Source organism: Merops nubicus, unplaced genomic scaffold (assembly GCF_000691845.1).
Source record: "Merops nubicus isolate BGI_N331 unplaced genomic scaffold, ASM69184v1 scaffold44132, whole genome shotgun sequence".
Classification (NCBI taxonomy): Eukaryota; Metazoa; Chordata; class Aves; order Coraciiformes; family Meropidae; genus Merops; species Merops nubicus.
Window position 1 is genome coordinate 6,574 of NW_008593683.1, and position 18,147 is coordinate 24,720.

The 18,147-nt window shown below is 38.0% G+C and overlaps 1 protein-coding gene across 1 annotated transcript in view; it reads left to right on the forward strand.

Moving 5' to 3' along the window:
• Positions 1 to 262: 262 nt before the first annotated feature.
• The window catches only part of LOC103768372 (protein HIRA), a 29,378-nt gene continuing 11,493 nt past the window's right edge, over positions 263 to 18,147 (forward strand). The window contains exons 1-15 of the mRNA XM_008935513.1: positions 263 to 284; positions 2,007 to 2,069; positions 2,811 to 2,921; positions 3,661 to 3,751; positions 4,269 to 4,363; positions 5,209 to 5,304; positions 6,598 to 6,758; positions 7,638 to 7,805; positions 8,311 to 8,424; positions 10,050 to 10,120; positions 12,129 to 12,234; positions 13,632 to 13,856; positions 14,655 to 14,740; positions 15,204 to 15,398; positions 16,767 to 16,937. Of these exons, the coding sequence (XP_008933761.1) occupies positions 263 to 284; positions 2,007 to 2,069; positions 2,811 to 2,921; positions 3,661 to 3,751; positions 4,269 to 4,363; positions 5,209 to 5,304; positions 6,598 to 6,758; positions 7,638 to 7,805; positions 8,311 to 8,424; positions 10,050 to 10,120; positions 12,129 to 12,234; positions 13,632 to 13,856; positions 14,655 to 14,740; positions 15,204 to 15,398; positions 16,767 to 16,937 (1,775 nt within the window). The remainder of the gene's footprint in view (positions 285 to 2,006; positions 2,070 to 2,810; positions 2,922 to 3,660; positions 3,752 to 4,268; positions 4,364 to 5,208; positions 5,305 to 6,597; positions 6,759 to 7,637; positions 7,806 to 8,310; positions 8,425 to 10,049; positions 10,121 to 12,128; positions 12,235 to 13,631; positions 13,857 to 14,654; positions 14,741 to 15,203; positions 15,399 to 16,766; positions 16,938 to 18,147) is intronic.

Here is an 18,147-nt window from a genome sequence, read left to right on the forward strand (position 1 = left end):
AGAAATGGCTGACTGAATTTATAGAAGAAAACTCTGTTCAGGACCTCTGATTCAAGAAGTCAGAGCTGGAAATTTTTTTGAGCTGGAAGACTATGCTAGGAAGAAGCATTGTGTGCTTACCATTGTACAGATCCCTGGGGAGGTATCTAGTGCTGAGTTCTGAACACAGGATTGGGCTAGGTGGACATTTTCCCTGGTGTGGCTAATTTTTGTTTCTGTTCCTTCTCATCTGCTGAGGAACCATTTCCTGTTGGTATGAATGATGCACAGGCAAATTGAGCCAGGTTAGTGCTATTGAAAGGTCTTTGATAGCTGACTTCTCAGGAACACTCTCTTCTTCATGTCTAATAGCAGGTTTAAGAGTATGGTAAGTCTTCTTGACTGAGGCTGTTGACTCAGATTGAAAGGGTAGCCTCTTCCACCTATAAGGTCTACAGAATGACCTGTTTCTATAAGTGTCAGTAGGTTAAACTATTTCAAATGATGTACTGCTTTAAGGGAACTTGCACATCCTGGGAGGAGCAGAATACATGTTTGTTTCTTGCCTGTGCTTCTCTAAATATTCATCTTAGTCTATATGTTGCATTCAAGTTAACAGAGTAAAAGATAGAATCAGGCACAACAGGCTGAAGAAAACCCACAGCTAAGTCTCATCTTAAGTGTTTATGTGGTCTAAAGAACTTGGAAGGAATGTGAGTTGAGTGCCATCTTGCTGTACTTAAGGTCTCTGCTTGGCTGCCAGTAAAAATCTTAAGAGGAATCACATGTCAGAGTTGCAATATAAATCAAAATAAAACAACCCTTAAAACAAGTCAACATAAAGAAAAGTTGACATGAAGCAAAATGCATATCTCTCAAAAAGCAAGAAATACTGTATAACTGAATGAGGATTTTGTTACCACTTTAGTGTCAAGGAATTCAGATGCATTTGCAACATAACATGTTGCTGGATAAATTCTCTAGGTTTTATTGTTTGTCTTAACATATCATGAAGATAGAGTGCAAGAGCTGACATACATGGGAAATGTATTGAGTAATCTTGGTATGTGGGTACTAATTTTTTTGGCTGTTTGATAAATTGCCTTAGCACTGGCATGTGTGGGATCTTACTTGCAGAGACATTCCAGTTTCAAAAGATTGGGACTACTGCCAAAAATTATTTGAATGTGGAAATCATATGTGTGTTCCTGCAAGTAATCCTTCCTGGTAGCTCTCTGAGCATCACTGAAAGCAGTAAGCTTACTTCTTCCTCCTTCTTTCTCCTGCAAAGGTTAAAAAAAACCCTGTGAACATAGAGGAGAGTGTTTGTGATACTGTGGTCAGAGCAGACCAGGCTGAGAGTGAGGTGGTCTCATTTCCCAAACTGTTGCCCAACTACATTACTTATTTGTTACAGTTTACTTTTTCATAAAACTGCTAGTTATCTTCTGGAAGATGTAGCATATGGAGAGCTTAGGGATTGAAGAGTGATATTAGAGTTGGTTAGCCTTCCTCTGTCTGTATGGAAGCCAAAAAGTACAAGCTAGTCTTTGGATAGAAGAGTTTCATAATAACAGAATTTTAATTTGAGACAGGTAATTGTGTGACCAGCAGATGCAGTCTGAGATTGGGGAGGATTTTAGAAAAACAAAAACAGAAACCAAAACAAAAATTGCTTCAGGTCATCAGCTAATGAACTGTAGAAACCTGGAAGAAACTCCTTACTCAGATCCAGTTTTGCCTCGTTGGTGCCTGCTTTGTGGTATGACTTTGCTTTGAGGCATTTGCCGTATCCCTGGTTATCGCTGCTCTGTTATGGCGTGATAACTTCCACAGCCAGTTTTAACAGGCTGCCATCTCTGTCATCACACTGCTTTCAGCTCTTGTAGTCAGCTGTAATTCTTACCACTATAGCTTTTAGAAGAAAAAACTTACTTGCCAGTCGGAGGAGTTGTGGTTCTTTTGGTGTTACTGCATTCTCTTGCCTGTGAAACAATTCAGTATGTTCTGCTTTTCTCTAATTCCAGGAAAGCCAATATTTTCAGTGGACATTCACCCAGATGGGACCAAGTTTGCAACAGGAGGACAAGGTATGCCTGTGTACTGGTAGAAAGCAGAATTTTGGGCTATAATAATAATCTTTTGCCTTCACAACACTTTAGTTGGTTTGACCATTTTAAAAACTCATATGTCTAAGAAACAATTATATAAATCATTAAAATATATTGATAAGTGCTGTTGTTACTGCAGAAGGCAGCGTTATATTTTCTGATGTACTTATCCTCTTGGACGTCACTGAGATAGCAGCTGCAGTAAATGAGTTGTGACCATACTGGCCAAACTTCTTTTTATTCAAAGAGGAACCGAACATGAAGCTGGACCTTTTGACCTCCTAAATAGTAGAGCTACTAGAATAAAGAAATCCAATTATACAGATATAATAGCTCAAGAAATATGTGCAGAAATATTATTTGGGTCACACTAGTCAATAATTTTATGTTGGCTACAATGATTGCAATTTAGGATTTGAATATATCTTTTCTCTTTTAAAATACAGCTTTATTGTAAGTAGATCATCCCTACAGTTGATATCAGTTATGTACAGTACAATTTTTGAACAAAGCTGTGTAACTTTATTTTTAATATCTTCAAGAAAGATAAAATGCTATCTGACTTGGTGTAGTTATATCAGAATGACATCTGGATTCAAATGTTTCCAAAGTTCCCACTGGATTAATGCCTAAATTTTAGCATCTGTTCTGGAACAGAGATTGGATGGAAAAGCTTTTTTGCATGTGTTTAAATGCAGGGGGCTTTTTGTTCTTTGACAGGTCAGGATTCTGGGAAAGTTGTGATCTGGAATATGGCTCCTGTCCTGAAAGAGGAAGATGAAAAGAATGAAAATATTCCCAAGATGCTTTGTCAGATGGACAATCACTTAGGTAACAAAGATATGGTTTTTTTTACTGACTGGGTAATTTGCCAAAGCTCTTAAGCATTACATGTTTGTAATTACAAAAATCATGCCCTGTCCAGTGGTGAAGAGTCAAATAAGATTGATTCAGCAGAAAGGTCTCATACTTTTGCTATATACATTTTTAGATATTCAGCAGAAAATGGTAAAATGTGGAAAAATTTACAGAGAAATATAGATACCTTTGGAAATCTCCTCCTTTTGAGCTTTTTCTAGCTTTGGCTGCAAAGTAGTTGATAATGCACATTGTGAGAAACTGAGGAGCTCTGAAGGAAAAGGGAGAAAATAAATGAGCATAAAGGAAACGTAGGAAGTGTATTGGTTCTAGTTCTAAATTATTCTGGATTACATTTGACAGAAGTATGGTTACCTGAAAAAGCTGTCCCTTCTTTTCTTCAAGATATATTTTTCCTTCTTTACTCTTTTAATCCCACCTCATCTACTACAAACTGTTTACTTTGTTAGATGACTATTAATTTGGTGTAGCTTAAATAAGGAATAGTTCTTTTAAAGTAAGAAGTTCCTCAACTGCTACTTAAAGATAAGTACCAACTCATTTATCTAAAGCAGACAGAGTAACTGCTTTGAGTGGAAAAAGCACACTTGAATCCTAAGCGTCTCAAGTTTTGCTTATTATAAACTCTGCCTCAGTGCAGAACCACTTATTCTTATCTTTCATCTTACAAACTTTCTTTTCTACATTTCAGCTTGTGTAAACTGTGTGCGGTGGTCAAACAATGGAGTTTACTTGGCTTCAGGGGGAGATGACAAGCTGATTATGGTGTGGAAGCGAGCTGCGTAAGCATGTTTCTTCCTTGTGGATTTTATTTTATTTCACGTTGGTTACTCTGTCAGATCTCTTAGTGTTTCTTCCCTGTGTTGGGCTTTTGTAAGATCACTGCTTTGCCTGGTGAGTAAGAAGCTGAAGCCTGTAACATCACATCACTGGTATTGGAGATTGGTTTTCTTCTGTCTCTTGGACTGCAGTGTGTGTCTACCTGGACAGTCTCTTTCCTCTTGAGGAGCTGAGGCATTTCTTTATGTCCTTCAAGAAAGCTTCCTGATGAGATATGAAGAGCTATCTTAAATGTACGATTTCTATGGATAGGAAAAAAATATAACATTTTATTAAAGCTAATTTTTTTAAGAACTGGAATTACTTTCTCAAAAAAAAAATCGGATTTTTGTGCTCCAGTTTTCATTGCAGGAAAAACTGACTATAAAGTAAAGGTGTACTGTGCAGTGTGTTTTCTTTAGAAAGTAAGTTGGAAAAACTTAAGGTGGTTCTGTTGATAACTGTTTCTATTTTAATTAGGTACATTGGACCTAGCACTGTGTTTGGTTCTAGTAGCAAACTTACTAATGTTGAGCAGTGGAGATGTGTCTCGATTCTCAGAAGCCATTCAGGGGGTAAGTTAAAAGGTGTTGAATGAACAGAAGTTGCAGTTATTTGGAAAAAGATTTTCAGTGTCACGTTTTCTTGCTCAAAACGTATATATTTCATGGCAACTCAGTAATTACTTTTAAGAGTCATGGCAACTCAGTAATTACTTTTAAGAGTAACAATGAAAATCAAAAAGTGAGTAACTTCTAGTAACATAGTAGAAAACTTCAGCAACTATGTAGTAAAAAAATTTAGCAACTAAGAAACTGGTATTTTGTTATTTGCTAGCTTAAAATTGAATCTGAGTAAAGGAAGCTAAACTATATTTTTGTTTAAATCAATGTTCACACTTCCAGTGAATAATCTCCCGGTTGGCAAAAGATATAAATTTTTCTAAACCAAAGGATATTAAAGTTTATTTAGAAAAAAATAACTGAAGAGCAATGCAAAAGAGGAATAAACCAGATAATTTCAAATGCATTTTGCATCTGCTGACATGAGCTATGATTAAAATCAAGATTGAAATCACTTTGATCATTCCACATGTGTTGGAATAAATTGAAATGAAATAAATTGCATTGCAATAGCTGCTGCTGCTTTTTCATTCAAAACAAGGCAAAGTACTTTCTAGTACTTCCTGTAGTCACTAAACATTCTCTGCCTTGGATTTTGTTGTTGTTTTTCCCCCACACTGACTGGAGAGCGTTGCCCCCAGTGACTGTTGCTACATTCTTTCATACTTTACACTCTAGTGAGATGATAATCTTTTCTCACCCTTAGGCAAAATGTTCCCGCACAAATTCTTCTTAAAAAGATTTTTGGATTCTCTGATTACCTCCAACGTCTTAAATGAGAACCTTTTTTTTAACAGATGTCATGGATGTAGCATGGTCTCCGCATGATGCCTGGCTGGCATCCTGTAGTGTGGATAACACTGTTGTCATCTGGAATGCTGTCAAATTTCCAGGTGAGAATTCTTACCTTTCAGGTGTGCAAGTATGTAAAGCTTTGTGACAAACTCTCCCCTCTATGGGTCTCTTTCACTGACTGAAGGGTTGTCTGACATTTGAGCTGACATGCTTGCAATCTGATGAGTCAGTCCTTCTTCCAAGCTTGGATGGCAGTGAGCAGTGGATTCTGCTGTGCTGTAGACAACAGCTTCGTTCAGGTTGTGCTGCTGATTTTACATGAAGGTTATTATTACAGGTATTTTCTTTCTGACCTACTCTGCAAAATCCTAAATAAATAGAATGTCAGATTGATATTACATCTACATCGCATATTTTTTTTTCCTCTGTAGCCTATCTACCTACAGGATTCTCCACTTATTTGCTTTCAGAGGCTGTTATCTTACCTACCCCATTTTAAATGCTGCTGGTTAATAAGCAATGTGACTTTACATGATGAAGGGGAGGAAGGAAGGACAAGGGAAGCCTCACAGTAGCAGAAGCTCTCAAGTCTTTACATTTGATGGCCATTTTCCTTCCTGCATTGCTGTAGTGCTGGCAGTTCACACAGTCCTGAGGCCTGTTTCTCGGGGACCACGCTGCCAGGCACAGCCAGAGCACTCAACAGCTTTAGCTGACCTATGAGGGTCTGTGCCAGTTGGGGAGCTTGTGCCTTCGGTTGGTTGCTTTTTACCACCTGATTTGATGCAGGCTAAAACTCCAATTGTGTGGTGCCTAGTTGCTGTCATTTATCTTGGGCTTGTTTCCTACCCTGATACTAGAGTTGTTAGACTTTCAAGCTATCTGTGTAGCCTGTGCAGTACTCTCAGCCTCCTTTCTTACAGTCTGATAAGCAAGAGTGTGACTGAAAGTAGGTTACCAGGTCTGTCAGGTTACCTGTCTGTTCAGTTACAACTTTGACTTAGTTCACATTTGGTGCACAAAGCTGAATTTGTTGTGTTAATCTTTGGGTGCAGAGGAAAGGGTGAATGTTAACTGAAGTGGCAGTTAAACTGCTGCTTTCCAGAGCTTGGACATGCTATTCTGAAGTGCCTGGGCTCTTTTTGATCTCTTTTGGTCTTTGGTTTTGTACCGTTATTCTGACCAGAGTTCTCATCACCACTTTTTTTGTATTGTTCTTAGCTTAAGTACAAGTTCTGGTTTGATTTATGTGTTTTGTTATTGTTCGTACATTAAAGGAAGTTCTACTTAATATGCTGTCTGAAAAATATCTTGTAATTCTCCTCAACAGTCTGTTGAGACTAAAGGAGATATCAGTAACTACTCTCTGTTCTCAATTTTTGCACACACAGAAATTCTTGCCACTCTGAAGGGGCATTCTGGCTTGGTGAAAGGGCTGACCTGGGATCCTGTTGGGAAATACATTGCCTCGCAGGCTGATGATCGAAGTTTAAAGGTGTGGCGGACCATGGACTGGCAGCTGGAAACCAGCATCACAAAACCCTTTGATGAGGTACTTCAGAATGTGTGACTATTTGAAGCGAATTCCCATGGAATGAAATAAAAATAACTGATTGAACAGTAACATTAGTTAGTTTAGCAGTGCTGAATCAAATGAAGCTATCAGATGGCAGGTTCAAAAGGGGAAAAAAGAAGAGCTACTTTCTCACACAACATGGGATTAAATTGAGATTCTCATTGCCATTGGACGCTGTGGATGCCAAAGGTTTACGTGGGCTATGTAAACAATTCAGTAAGTTCCTGGAAATTGAGAGGTTATTCCAAGGAAGTATTGCCACATTAATTGCATTGTTCTTATGTTCTTCCCTGTGCATCTTCTATTGGTCACTGTCAGAAATGAAATATGTACTTAGGTGAGATCTTTGGTCTGGCATCATAGGGTTGTTATGTGATGACTTTGATCAAGAAATCAAATTTCTAGGGGCAGAAGCTAGTGCTTAGTGAGTGGAATGTTTTCCAGTGGTCTTATGTGATTATTTCAATTACTCTTCACAATAGACGATAAATCCTTAAATTCATGTGTGAGCTGTTGCTGGAAGCTGAAATCTCATTAGCAGTGGGTATGCTGCAGCCCTGGCACTAACTAGAACCATGATGAATACTGGGCATGCAGTATTCAAATAGATTTACATTTTGTTCCCTTAAAAAAAGTTCTCTGGGTTCCTTTTTCCCCCTTTTGTTAGGACTTTGTAAGTTAGACTAGATCACCTGTATAAATGTGACTGAAGTGCTGAAAGTTGTATGTAATATCATTCTTTTATATTCACCAAAACCTCTGTAACCATATTCCCTAAATCTGAAAAGTAGTTTGTATTAAAAAGCCTTTGTTTTCCAAACACTGTTAAAGGTCTAGTACATTTTTTTTTGTCAGTGTGGAGGGACGACTCATGTGTTGCGTCTCAGCTGGTCACCTGACGGTCACTATCTCGTTTCTGCTCATGCCATGAATAATTCTGGACCTACTGCTCAGATCATTGAGAGGGATGGATGGAAGACCAACATGGATTTTGTAGGGCATCGGAAGGCAGTTACGGTAGTGGTGAGTGAGTGATAGTAATTAATCCCTGAAGTAAAATGTCTAATACATGCTTTTTGATAATTTTATGCATAAATGGAATGAGGAGAAGATGAGGTTTGTAAAGTGGATGCGTGGTGCTGATTAAAAATTGTCAACTTGATGTGTTGGAAGCAATCTGCTTACTCTTGTGATAAGAGAACTGGACGTAGGTGAACAAGATAAGGGGGAGTACGGGAGCATGTTAGGAATATCAAACACTAGCTTTGTTAGCTGTTTCCTGACTTGATTAAAGAGACTTAGGTTTCTAGTGAGTTCCTGTCGCTACTAAAATTAATATTATTTCCTGTTCTGTTGAGGTATTCAGAAAGCATATGTGGCTTTTGTCCATGCTCTTATAGAGTCTGCTTAGGGACTTTTTTCCTATGAAATGTTTCTTTTTTCACTCTTAAGTGGAAAACTTGCTTTTAAAACAGATCTTCTAAAATATAATTACTGTAATAAAAATTGGGGTGTGTTATTTGTTCAGAAATTCAATCCAAAAATCTTCAAGAAGAAACAAAAGAATGGGAGCTCCACCAAATCAAGTTGTCCCTACTGCTGTTGCGCCGTTGGTAGTAAGGACCGATCCCTTTCTGTCTGGGTAGGTGGTATGGTGTTTTTTTCTGCCTTTGAACTAATGTAATCATTTGGATAACCTGGGGGGTTAGCACAAAGGTCACTCATGCAGTGTTAGGTCTTCTATTTAGATTCACATTTATGTTTTTTTTCTCTCTGGTGTAACAGAATTGGCTGGGGGAAGGACATGGATGGGTTCATTTCTGTAAAGTCACGAGCAGGGAGCAGCCAGTGGCAGAGTATGTTGCCCTGGTAAGGGGGAGGAACCATTAGGGGAAATAATGTGTTATCACAGTTAAACATAATTCAGCCCTATTTTTGTTCCTATGTTTTTTACTCCTCCTCCATGTGAGTGTCTTAGGAAGATGAGGACTTTACTATTTCTCCAGGTTTAGCCCACCTATCCAATAATCACTCTTACAGTCTGGTTTTGTTATTCTTGCTTTTATGGGTGCGAGGAAAATATAGCAGACACAGGATAGCTGTTTCTGAACATATATATGGCTCATCTTTCTGCTTTGCTCTGGATTCAATCCATGGCTTCTGTCTTTGCTATGGAAAGGAATGTAAAAGTGAATGAGCTTTTTAAGTATACTTTCAAGTTTTCAGTCTCTAGTACAAGTTCTACTTTAAAGTCCACTCTGAAATTGTTGTTCAGGCAAAGAGAAGAGTAGCTGTTCTCACATTTATAAATGCAAGGTCGGTTGTTTGGCAACTGCAAAGGACAGGGAATAAATGTAACTGATTTGTAAAGCTTTGTTATGAGAATGTGGGCCAGAACACACCAATTGCTAACTGCAATCTACTATTTATAGATTTCAGTGTGCTGTTTATCCATCAGTTGCTAAACACTTCACACTAAATCTCTTTCTGGCAGTGCTAACAGTGCAAACCCATATCAAAGTATCACTCTCAGTATATTTTACTTTCTATTTATACTATGATTTTGTTTAGAGTGCCTGTTGAGGTTATACTAGGTGTTACAGAAATGCTAGGTTATAGTCAGTCTTTGCCCTGAAGAGCTTAGTAGATATATATGCAACACAGACCTATGGAAACACAAAAACTACTGAAGATGAGGTGACTATCTTTAGAATGTCTAATTTAGAGTAGGTTACTGGGAATTTTCATATTCAGTTCTTTATTACTAAGCTGGTTTATAAGTGTAGATGAATCCTCTTTAAGAATAGTTTTAAGACAAATTCCTTTTGCTCTTGATAGACTTCACTTACTTAGGCAAGTGGTCTGAGTGAGGACATGGAAACCTCATCTGTTTTCTGTCTTCTTTTTGTGTCTACAGTTTGCAACATCCTTATCTCAGTAAAGCTTAGAATAGGAGCTGTCTTTAGCAGCTGCAGAATTACTTTTTGAATGGTAGAGTGTTCCGTGACTGTGATGGAGCATGTGGTGAGGAGACTTAGTCTCTGTTTCCAAAAGGAGGGGAAGGTTGAATGACAGCAGTTCTTCTCCAGAGCTTTTCTGTGCCAGTAGTGGCATAGGTAGCTGGTTGCTTCAGATATGCCACCAGGCTGTAGCCTGGCTAGATCTTGTTTGGTGAATACTGTTAGACTCTGGGAGAGTGTTAATGTGATAATATTGGTGGTAGCGTTGAACTTCTAAGTTTCTGAGTCTTGTTTCTTCTGTTTTAAGCTCACATGTCTGAAAAGACCTTTAGTTGTCATACATGAGCTGTTTGACAAGTCTATCATGGACATCTCTTGGTAAGTTGATTTCTGCTGTTTGTTATAAAAACCAAAGTGTTGCTATCAGCTTTAGGTATATGCATTAACTGGAAATTCCTTAATTTCCAGCAACTAGTATATGGTCACTTGAGGTAGTGTAACATTAAAACTGAATAAAAACTAATGTGCAGTAAAATACCTGTGGAATGAGTTCCTACTTGTGATGACGATCTGAAATTCTTTTTTTCATAGAATATGTATTTTATAGTATGATGTGGTGGATTTTTTAAATTTTGTGTGAGTTACATCTATGAAAAGTTATTGCACTGTACAAGTATGACAAGTTTAGGTGAATCTTCTAGGCCAATCTTTCCTTTATGCCTAAGGACACAATATACCAAAAGAGAAAGTTTTGTGGTATTTTTCCGTAAGCGTTTTATACATACGCTGACTTACACACACACAGGCACTACTCACTCAGCTCAATTGCCTGAAGGGTTTTCATGCGGAAAAAAGTACATGCAATAGCCTTTACATTTAGTAAAATGTAATCATACCATGTTGCTGCAGCACCATGTGGAGGGTTTAAATTGCTCTGTGTTGAAGAGTCACTGAGGCCTCATCATTTATCAAGTCTCAGAAGAGGCATAATGATCCTGCTGTGCCCAACCACATCCCATCCACCAGCCACAGTACATAGCAGAAGGCCAAGTGCTGAGATTTTCCAAGAAGACCACAAGACATCTTTAGTGTTTTGGGTTGGGTTGGACAACCCACTTTCCCAGCAGTCTACTGTGCCAAGTCTTGTTTTCCTCTTTCTGCAGTTCATGGTACTGCTCTCCTCTCCTGCTTTATTCCAAAGGCCAGGTCCTAAAAATTTAGAACTTAATTCTTTATTTGCTGCAAGACTTGAATAATAAGGGAGAACTGACTATGAGAGTGCTCAGTAAATGGTATTAAAAAAATGCTCTGCACCTATGCAGCAGGTGATTTACAGAGTTAAGGGTTCTGTACAAGAAGACTAGTATGTTTTCCACGAAAGGCACATAGCTGCTTACATAGGTTATCTTAATTCTAGCATGTCCCAACTTTTAAAATTCTACTTTAGTAGCTGTAACAGTCTGGGTGGTTTTATACTCTGAATTTGAAAGCTTACAGTTGTATAACTTCCTTTTTTCTGTATGCTGTGTTGATTTTGCCATGAAGCTGAGTGAAGCATGACAGAAAGTCTTCAAAACCAAACATTTTTCTTTCACTGACAGATTAAGGCTAGAAAGCAAATAAGTGGAATATTTCTTGAGAAGTGCTGCTCTTGTTGCAGTACAATAGCTCTGGATAGTTTTTTCCTTCCTGTAGTCTTTTTTATTTCTCCATCTGCAATGTGCACATTTTTCATGGCATAAAGTCATCAGGAGCAATAGCTAATTAACATTTTGCAATTTCTGACGAAATGGTTTTGTGGTTTATTTCGGAGACAAAGGATCATCAGGAAGCTTGTTATTTTATATCCTGTCTACAAATTGAAATGTATGGCTGAAATGTCAGTACTATAGAATGTTCCCAGAAACATGGTCCATTCTGACAACAGGCAGTAAATTTGGAGAAGTCTGATACTATCATATTATAGCTGTCTTGTTTCTATTTTAGTTTCAGACTTGGATCCATCATCATAATATCTGAATATGGTTATGTTTTCATAGCATGATTGTTTTCATTCAAACAAATGCATTTATGATTTTCTGTCATTGTTTGTTGGGAACACTATTCTGTTTTACCCCTACAGGAAGCTTTTCATGGTGCTGATCGTGCCATGGGTATGTGTATTGTTCTAGTGCCACCCTCCTGTGTGCAGACTCCAAAGGAATATCAGCACACGGACGCCTGCTGTCCATTACCCTGTCTCCTTCCTGTCCCACTTGTTTGTTTCCATCAGTAGTTGCTGTGATAATAAATCTTATGCTATGATTTTTATTGAGCAATTCACTGTATTGTACTTTTGCATCCATGAAAGAGATTGAAAATAAAAATGTGTCTTTATTTCCTTCAGGACCCTTAATGGACTTGGTATACTGGTGTGTTCCATGGATGGATCAGTGGCATTTTTGGACTTTTCCCAGGATGAACTTGGAGATCCACTCAGTGAGGAGGAAAAGGTACAGTAAGCACTCAGAGAATCTGTGATCATATTTAAGGGACATATTGATTCAATTAAAATACTGGACTATTTATAGAAGTATAATGTGACTGATTTCCATGACAACAATGTGTACTTGTCTACTTTACAAATCATTTAAAAAGAGTAGTCAAGAAATGAATTTGTGATAATAATTTCTATTCTGGAAAGAAAGTCTACTTGGAAAACGTCCACTTGCTTACGTATCGTTATATATTTTAAGTAATTATTTGGCAAAGAAAGCAAGGAGTGAGTGCTTCAAAACACTTTAATAAAATTACTCTGACTTGCTTATATGCAAGTCTTTTTAAACTGATTGCTGTTGGCTGTCTTTTCGTCTCATTGCTGTTAGCAACTAAAGCTTTGAATTCTAATTATTTTACATATTGATTTAGTTTTAGCTGAAAACATAAAGAAAAGAAAAAAATCTGTAGTGTATGAATGACTGTCATGGTTTAGGCCCAGCCAGCAGCAAAGCACCATGCAGCCACTGGCTGAAAATAGAACAAAAGATTCATGGATCAAGATAAGGACAGGGAGGGATCACTCACCAATTATGGTCACGGGCAAAATGGACTCAAATTAGGGGAAAAAAACTATCAGTTTAATTTGTTAGCAATCACATCAGAGTAGGACAAAGAGAAATACAACAAAATCTTAAAAACACCTTCCCCTCACGCCTCCCTTCTTCCTAGTCTCAGCTTTATACCTCATCTCTCTGCCTGTTTCCCTGCAGTGGGACAGGGAATGGGGGCTATGGTCAGTTCATCACATGTTATTTCTGCCACACCTCTCTCCTCGAGGGGAGGACTCCTCACACTCTTCCCCTGCTCCAGTGTGGGATCCCTTCCACAGGAAATAGTCCTCCATGAACTTCTTCAGTGTGAGTCCTTCCCATGGGCTTCAGTTCTTCATGAACCACTGTAGCATGGGTCTCTTCTGCAAGCACAGTCCTCCCAATGACAGACTGCTCCAGCGTGGGCGTCCCTCAGAGTCAGCCTTTTTGGGCACAGCCATCTGCTGCAGTGTGAGGTCCACCACTGGCTGCCGGTGGGCATCTGCTCCACCATTAACCTCCATTGTTTTAGTGGCTCAGCCTGCCATCTCACCGTGGACTGCAGGGGCATCTCTGCCCTGGCAACCTCTCCCCCCTCCTTCCTCACTGACCTTAGTGTCCACATAGGTGTTTCCCTGTTCCCTTGCCCACCACCAAACACCCTGCCACACACAAGTCCGGTCGGGGTGTATCAGTGATACTTTGGGTGCTTGCATTTCATGGATCCCATTAGATTTGTGATTCCATTATGTTATACTCAGGGATGTCATGCTAGCAGTCATAGTCACTCTTCTTACGTGATACACTTTTAACTCCCACAGAGCAACATTCATCAGTCCACCTATGGTAAAAGCCTGGCTATAATGACTGAAGCTCAGTTGTCTACCACCATTATTGAGAATCCAGAGATGCTCAAGTATCAACAGAGACAGCAGCAGCAGGTGGAGCAGAAGAACGCGTCGATGAGGGACGGATCTGGGGCCACGACAGCGGCTCCCAAAGTGGCAAGCATGGTTAATGGGGAGAGTCTGGAGGACATTAGAAAGGTAGGTGTTCTTGCATAGTCACTTGATAGTGTCAAGGGTTGAGCCAATAAATATCAAACTGCTTATGAAAAAATACAATTTCTGCTTCCTTATTTGTGTTGAATGATGCCTTTCAACCTATGAATGGTCCAGCTGACATTGCTGGGACTTCTTGAAAAGTTAAAATGCTTTTAAGCAGAAGTAAGACTATGTGGATAAAGGCTTGTAGGTATTTCTGTGATGGGTACTAAACTCTTGGTGCACAGAAGAAAAAACAAAGGTGGCTAATAAGTCAAACCATAGAACTGTGCTTCAGCCTCTCAGTGAAGGACCTTAAAAGCATTATTTAATTCTCTCCTAAGCATAGAACACAACTTTTAATGAAGGACTTGGTGTGCACAGATGAGAATGCCTCAGACTTGACTCTCTAATGTGGTGAATAGATTAAGTTCTCCACAAATGCCTTTTCCACAGATGGATAGATCCAGAATTGAAAATGTGTGTGTTTAAATTAAAAAGAGTGTATGCTATGGTACAGCCCGAGAACAGGAACCAAAACCAGAAACACCTACTATTGTTTGAAAAAAAGTTGTGTTAAAATACACTTGTATTAATAAAAATGTATATTAATTCTACTTATGCAATAATATCATGGCTCAGATACAGTATGGGGAAAAAAAAAATCCTTGCTAACCAATTTTTAATTGAAGAACATCTTTCTTCTGATACACATATTCTTGTCAGTTGGGGGGAAAAAAAAAAAGAAAAAAAAAAAATTCCTATCATCAGAAATTTACAATTAAATATATTTCCCAACAGAATCTCTTAAAAAAACAAGTTGAAACACGAACAGCAGATGGTCGGAGAAGGATCACACCTCTCTGCATAGCTCAGCTGGATACTGGGTATGTTTGAAGTTGTCTTTAAAATCCTTTACCTTTTTATCTTTTTTTTTTCCCTGATGCAAACTCAGAGTTTTGACTTAGCTGAATTTTATGGTATCTTAAAACACTTGCTTAGAAATACCTTGTATATAGTCAAAGAATAGAGTTTCAACCTATGTTCTCTCAGCTATAAGACCTCATTTCTAATAGATAAACTGATTCTCATTAATTGCTATTATAGGTGAGTGAACAATACCCCAGTGTATTGCAGGTTCATATCTACATTAACACTGCCTTTAGTGCCTTTTGTATATAAGATATAACTCTGGAAAGTTAGGTGTTAGTGATTTATTTAGCTATTTCATTCAGTATGCATATGTGGAAAAGGCTAGAAGGGAATAAATAATTTAATTTTAATTTTTCTTTTTCAATTATTTTTAAAGTGTTTTTGAAAAATGTATTCATTGTTTGTCATTTTGCTTAGGGATTTTTCTACAGCGTTTTTCAATAGCATCCCAATATCTGGATCTCTGTCTGGCTCAATGATGTCTTCTCAAAGTAACCAGCAGCTCATGTCATTAGACTGTAACACAGCAAATTCCCTTAACGCTACAAAGCCTTCTGTAGAGCCAACAGTGGCCAGTATAAAACCAACAGATGATGCAGCCAATAAAGATGGGTCAGTATTTGCAGTTTTGTTTTTCACTTTTGGCTTTGCTTAGTTTTATTTCTTGTTTACAGTTCTATAACCAAACAATTATCAAAGTGGTTTCCTTACCATAAAACTTCAAGAATCTACCATTCCTGAAAACATCAATATTTTGTTAGTATTTGGTTACTTTAAATAGTGATAAATCAGTAATGAATAAATCCACACACTTAGTTCTGGAAATGAACTTTAGTGCAATGAGGTATACAGATTGCTAATGCTCTAACAAATTTACTTGCTTATAAATTACTGGGTTGCTCTTAGTAAATAGTAGAAGATTTTGCAGCAGTGGAAGTAATGAAGCTTGTTTTCTATCAAATTTGGTCCTCTGTCCTGTAGGTCCTCTCTTCAAACATGGTAATACTGCTTCACTGTGTAACAACCCCATCAGAGCGCAGTGACATTGATGTATGCTGATTGGCCAGTGTATCTTCAAATTAATTTTGGAACAACTAAATTGTATTTATTTTTCCCTCAGTAATAACACTGACTTGATTTCTTCTCCTCGACGTGTGTAGCATTTCTAAGAGCACAATGTTATTGGAACCTCAACCACTTCACCAAATATAGTTGAAATTGGCCACAGATTAAAAAATGAGTGGGTAGACTATGAGAAATGATTGACAGATGAAACTATTAAGTCTCCTTTTCTTTAGAAATTAGATTTCTAACAGCTTTTTAGTACAAATATTAGTTACCTTAGAGCCATTTTTTCTTTTGATTCATTCTCTGAATGAATTGCAAAATCTCTAAAGTAAACAGCTATTCAAATAACAGATCCCTGGAATGCTTTAGTGTGGTGAAAACGCATTCCTTTGCATTAGAGTTATGCTTGGAAAAGCCTAATAGTTTGGATTCTTCAACAACAGAATCAAAACCTGGCATGAATTGTTTCAGCCCAAATAGTGTGATTGATAAACAGTGAAATTTGATCTTGCAATGGAAAATATTTGGTAACCTAAACAAGGAGTAAAACCAGGAACCCAAATCAACATTTAAAAGAGTGATTCTTCCTGTTTGGGTATGGAAGTAGCAGCTGAAAGTATCACTTCATTCCTGAATTAAAAATACATAATGATGCAATTAGGGTCTTGTAATCTAGATATATCTGTGCAGCCATAGGAAGCTCTTAGCTCTGAGATATATCATAAACAGCTTCTGAGAGTAGGCAAAGCCTGCAGGTACTGATGTGTGAAAGGGGAATAATATCGTAATTCATGTAGGTATCCCAGTGAAAGGTTTTCAGTATTGTTTCTAGGCAGCATAAGGAATGCTAGCTGGTTATGAGCAATGCCAATACTAAATATCCTTCCTTATTTTCCTGTCTCTTACTGACAGTGTAAATGCTACCTCTGCCTCAACTGCTCCTCCTGCATCATCTTCCTCTGTATTGACAACTCCATCCAAGATTGAACCTATGAAAGCATTTGATTCTAGATTTACAGAACGATCCAAAGCCACCTCAGGGACTGCCATTGTAACAAATACAAATCAGACTGTTGTGGACAGGTAAGACATCACCTGGGGAAGAAAATATGGAGTAATATAGAGAGTTAAATACACTGATTCTCTGTAGTGTGGATGTCATGGTGCTGGCATGTGCACACAAGACTATGGAAATTGTCTTTGATCTCTTCCAGAACTGGAAGAAAGAGGACAGCTGCAAATAGGTAGATTTGTTGCTGGCACTATCCCTTCATACATTTGTCTTTGGCATTTGAAATTAGGAAGACTCCTCAAAGTATTCAGAGCTAAAACTGTTGTTGCCAGAGGCTGTGTGTGCGTGTGCCTCCATATGTGGCTGCGTACATCTGTGCTCCTTAGAAGACAAAAATAGCCAGCCTGCATCTCTGTACAAGAGTGAGATTTGCTTCAAGATAAATTACCATACATGTCTGCAGACAGCCTATCTTTGTAGTAGCTGCAGTTGTATTTCAGTTTTATTCCTTGAGGGCATTCAGAGAAGATGCTTTGATTTTAAGGAGTTTTGGCTCTGGATCCACATGATTTTAAAAAATAGAAGAAGGCCTTTTGTTTTGTGACATAGTGTGTTATGGCATAAGTATTCCTGCTTCATGGAAACAAAATGATAGAAAAAATAGCGGTCGTGAGAAAGCAGTATGTAGTTCCCCAACTTATTTTCAGTAAAATGTGTTTTTTGCTAAATACCTCAATATTTTTATGTCAAAGGGTTTAACTACATGATGCAGAGGAAAGATATATGAAATTGCTTTCATAATTGCTTCTGATATATCAGTGAAGTATGGATAAAAGTATATTGTTTGGCATAATCCAGATGGCAAAGAAAAAAGGTTGGGATTATGCAAGATGCTTCTAGGAAGCTGAGTGGTTATGGAATAAGTGGCAAACCATCACTGTGAGTTAATAACCAGCTATTGGAAGGAATGGGAAGAGTATGATTAAATGACCTATTTTAGGATATAATGGTTAACAAAAGAGTTCACAGGGAATTGTACTTTGTCTTTTGTTATATTGTATTCCTGAAATGGAAAATGGAGCAGTGAGGTCAATTTGTATGGTTTGCAGATATGCATCTTACAGTAGTCATAACTGAATAGGACAACTTTTGAGGATAGACAACAGAATGAGAAATGAAGTTCTGCATGAGTAAGCAGAAAGTGCAATGTCCATTGGAGGGGAAAAAGTGAACTACTCTTGTGTCTTACAGAGTGATGAACTGTTTGTATCAAACCAGGGA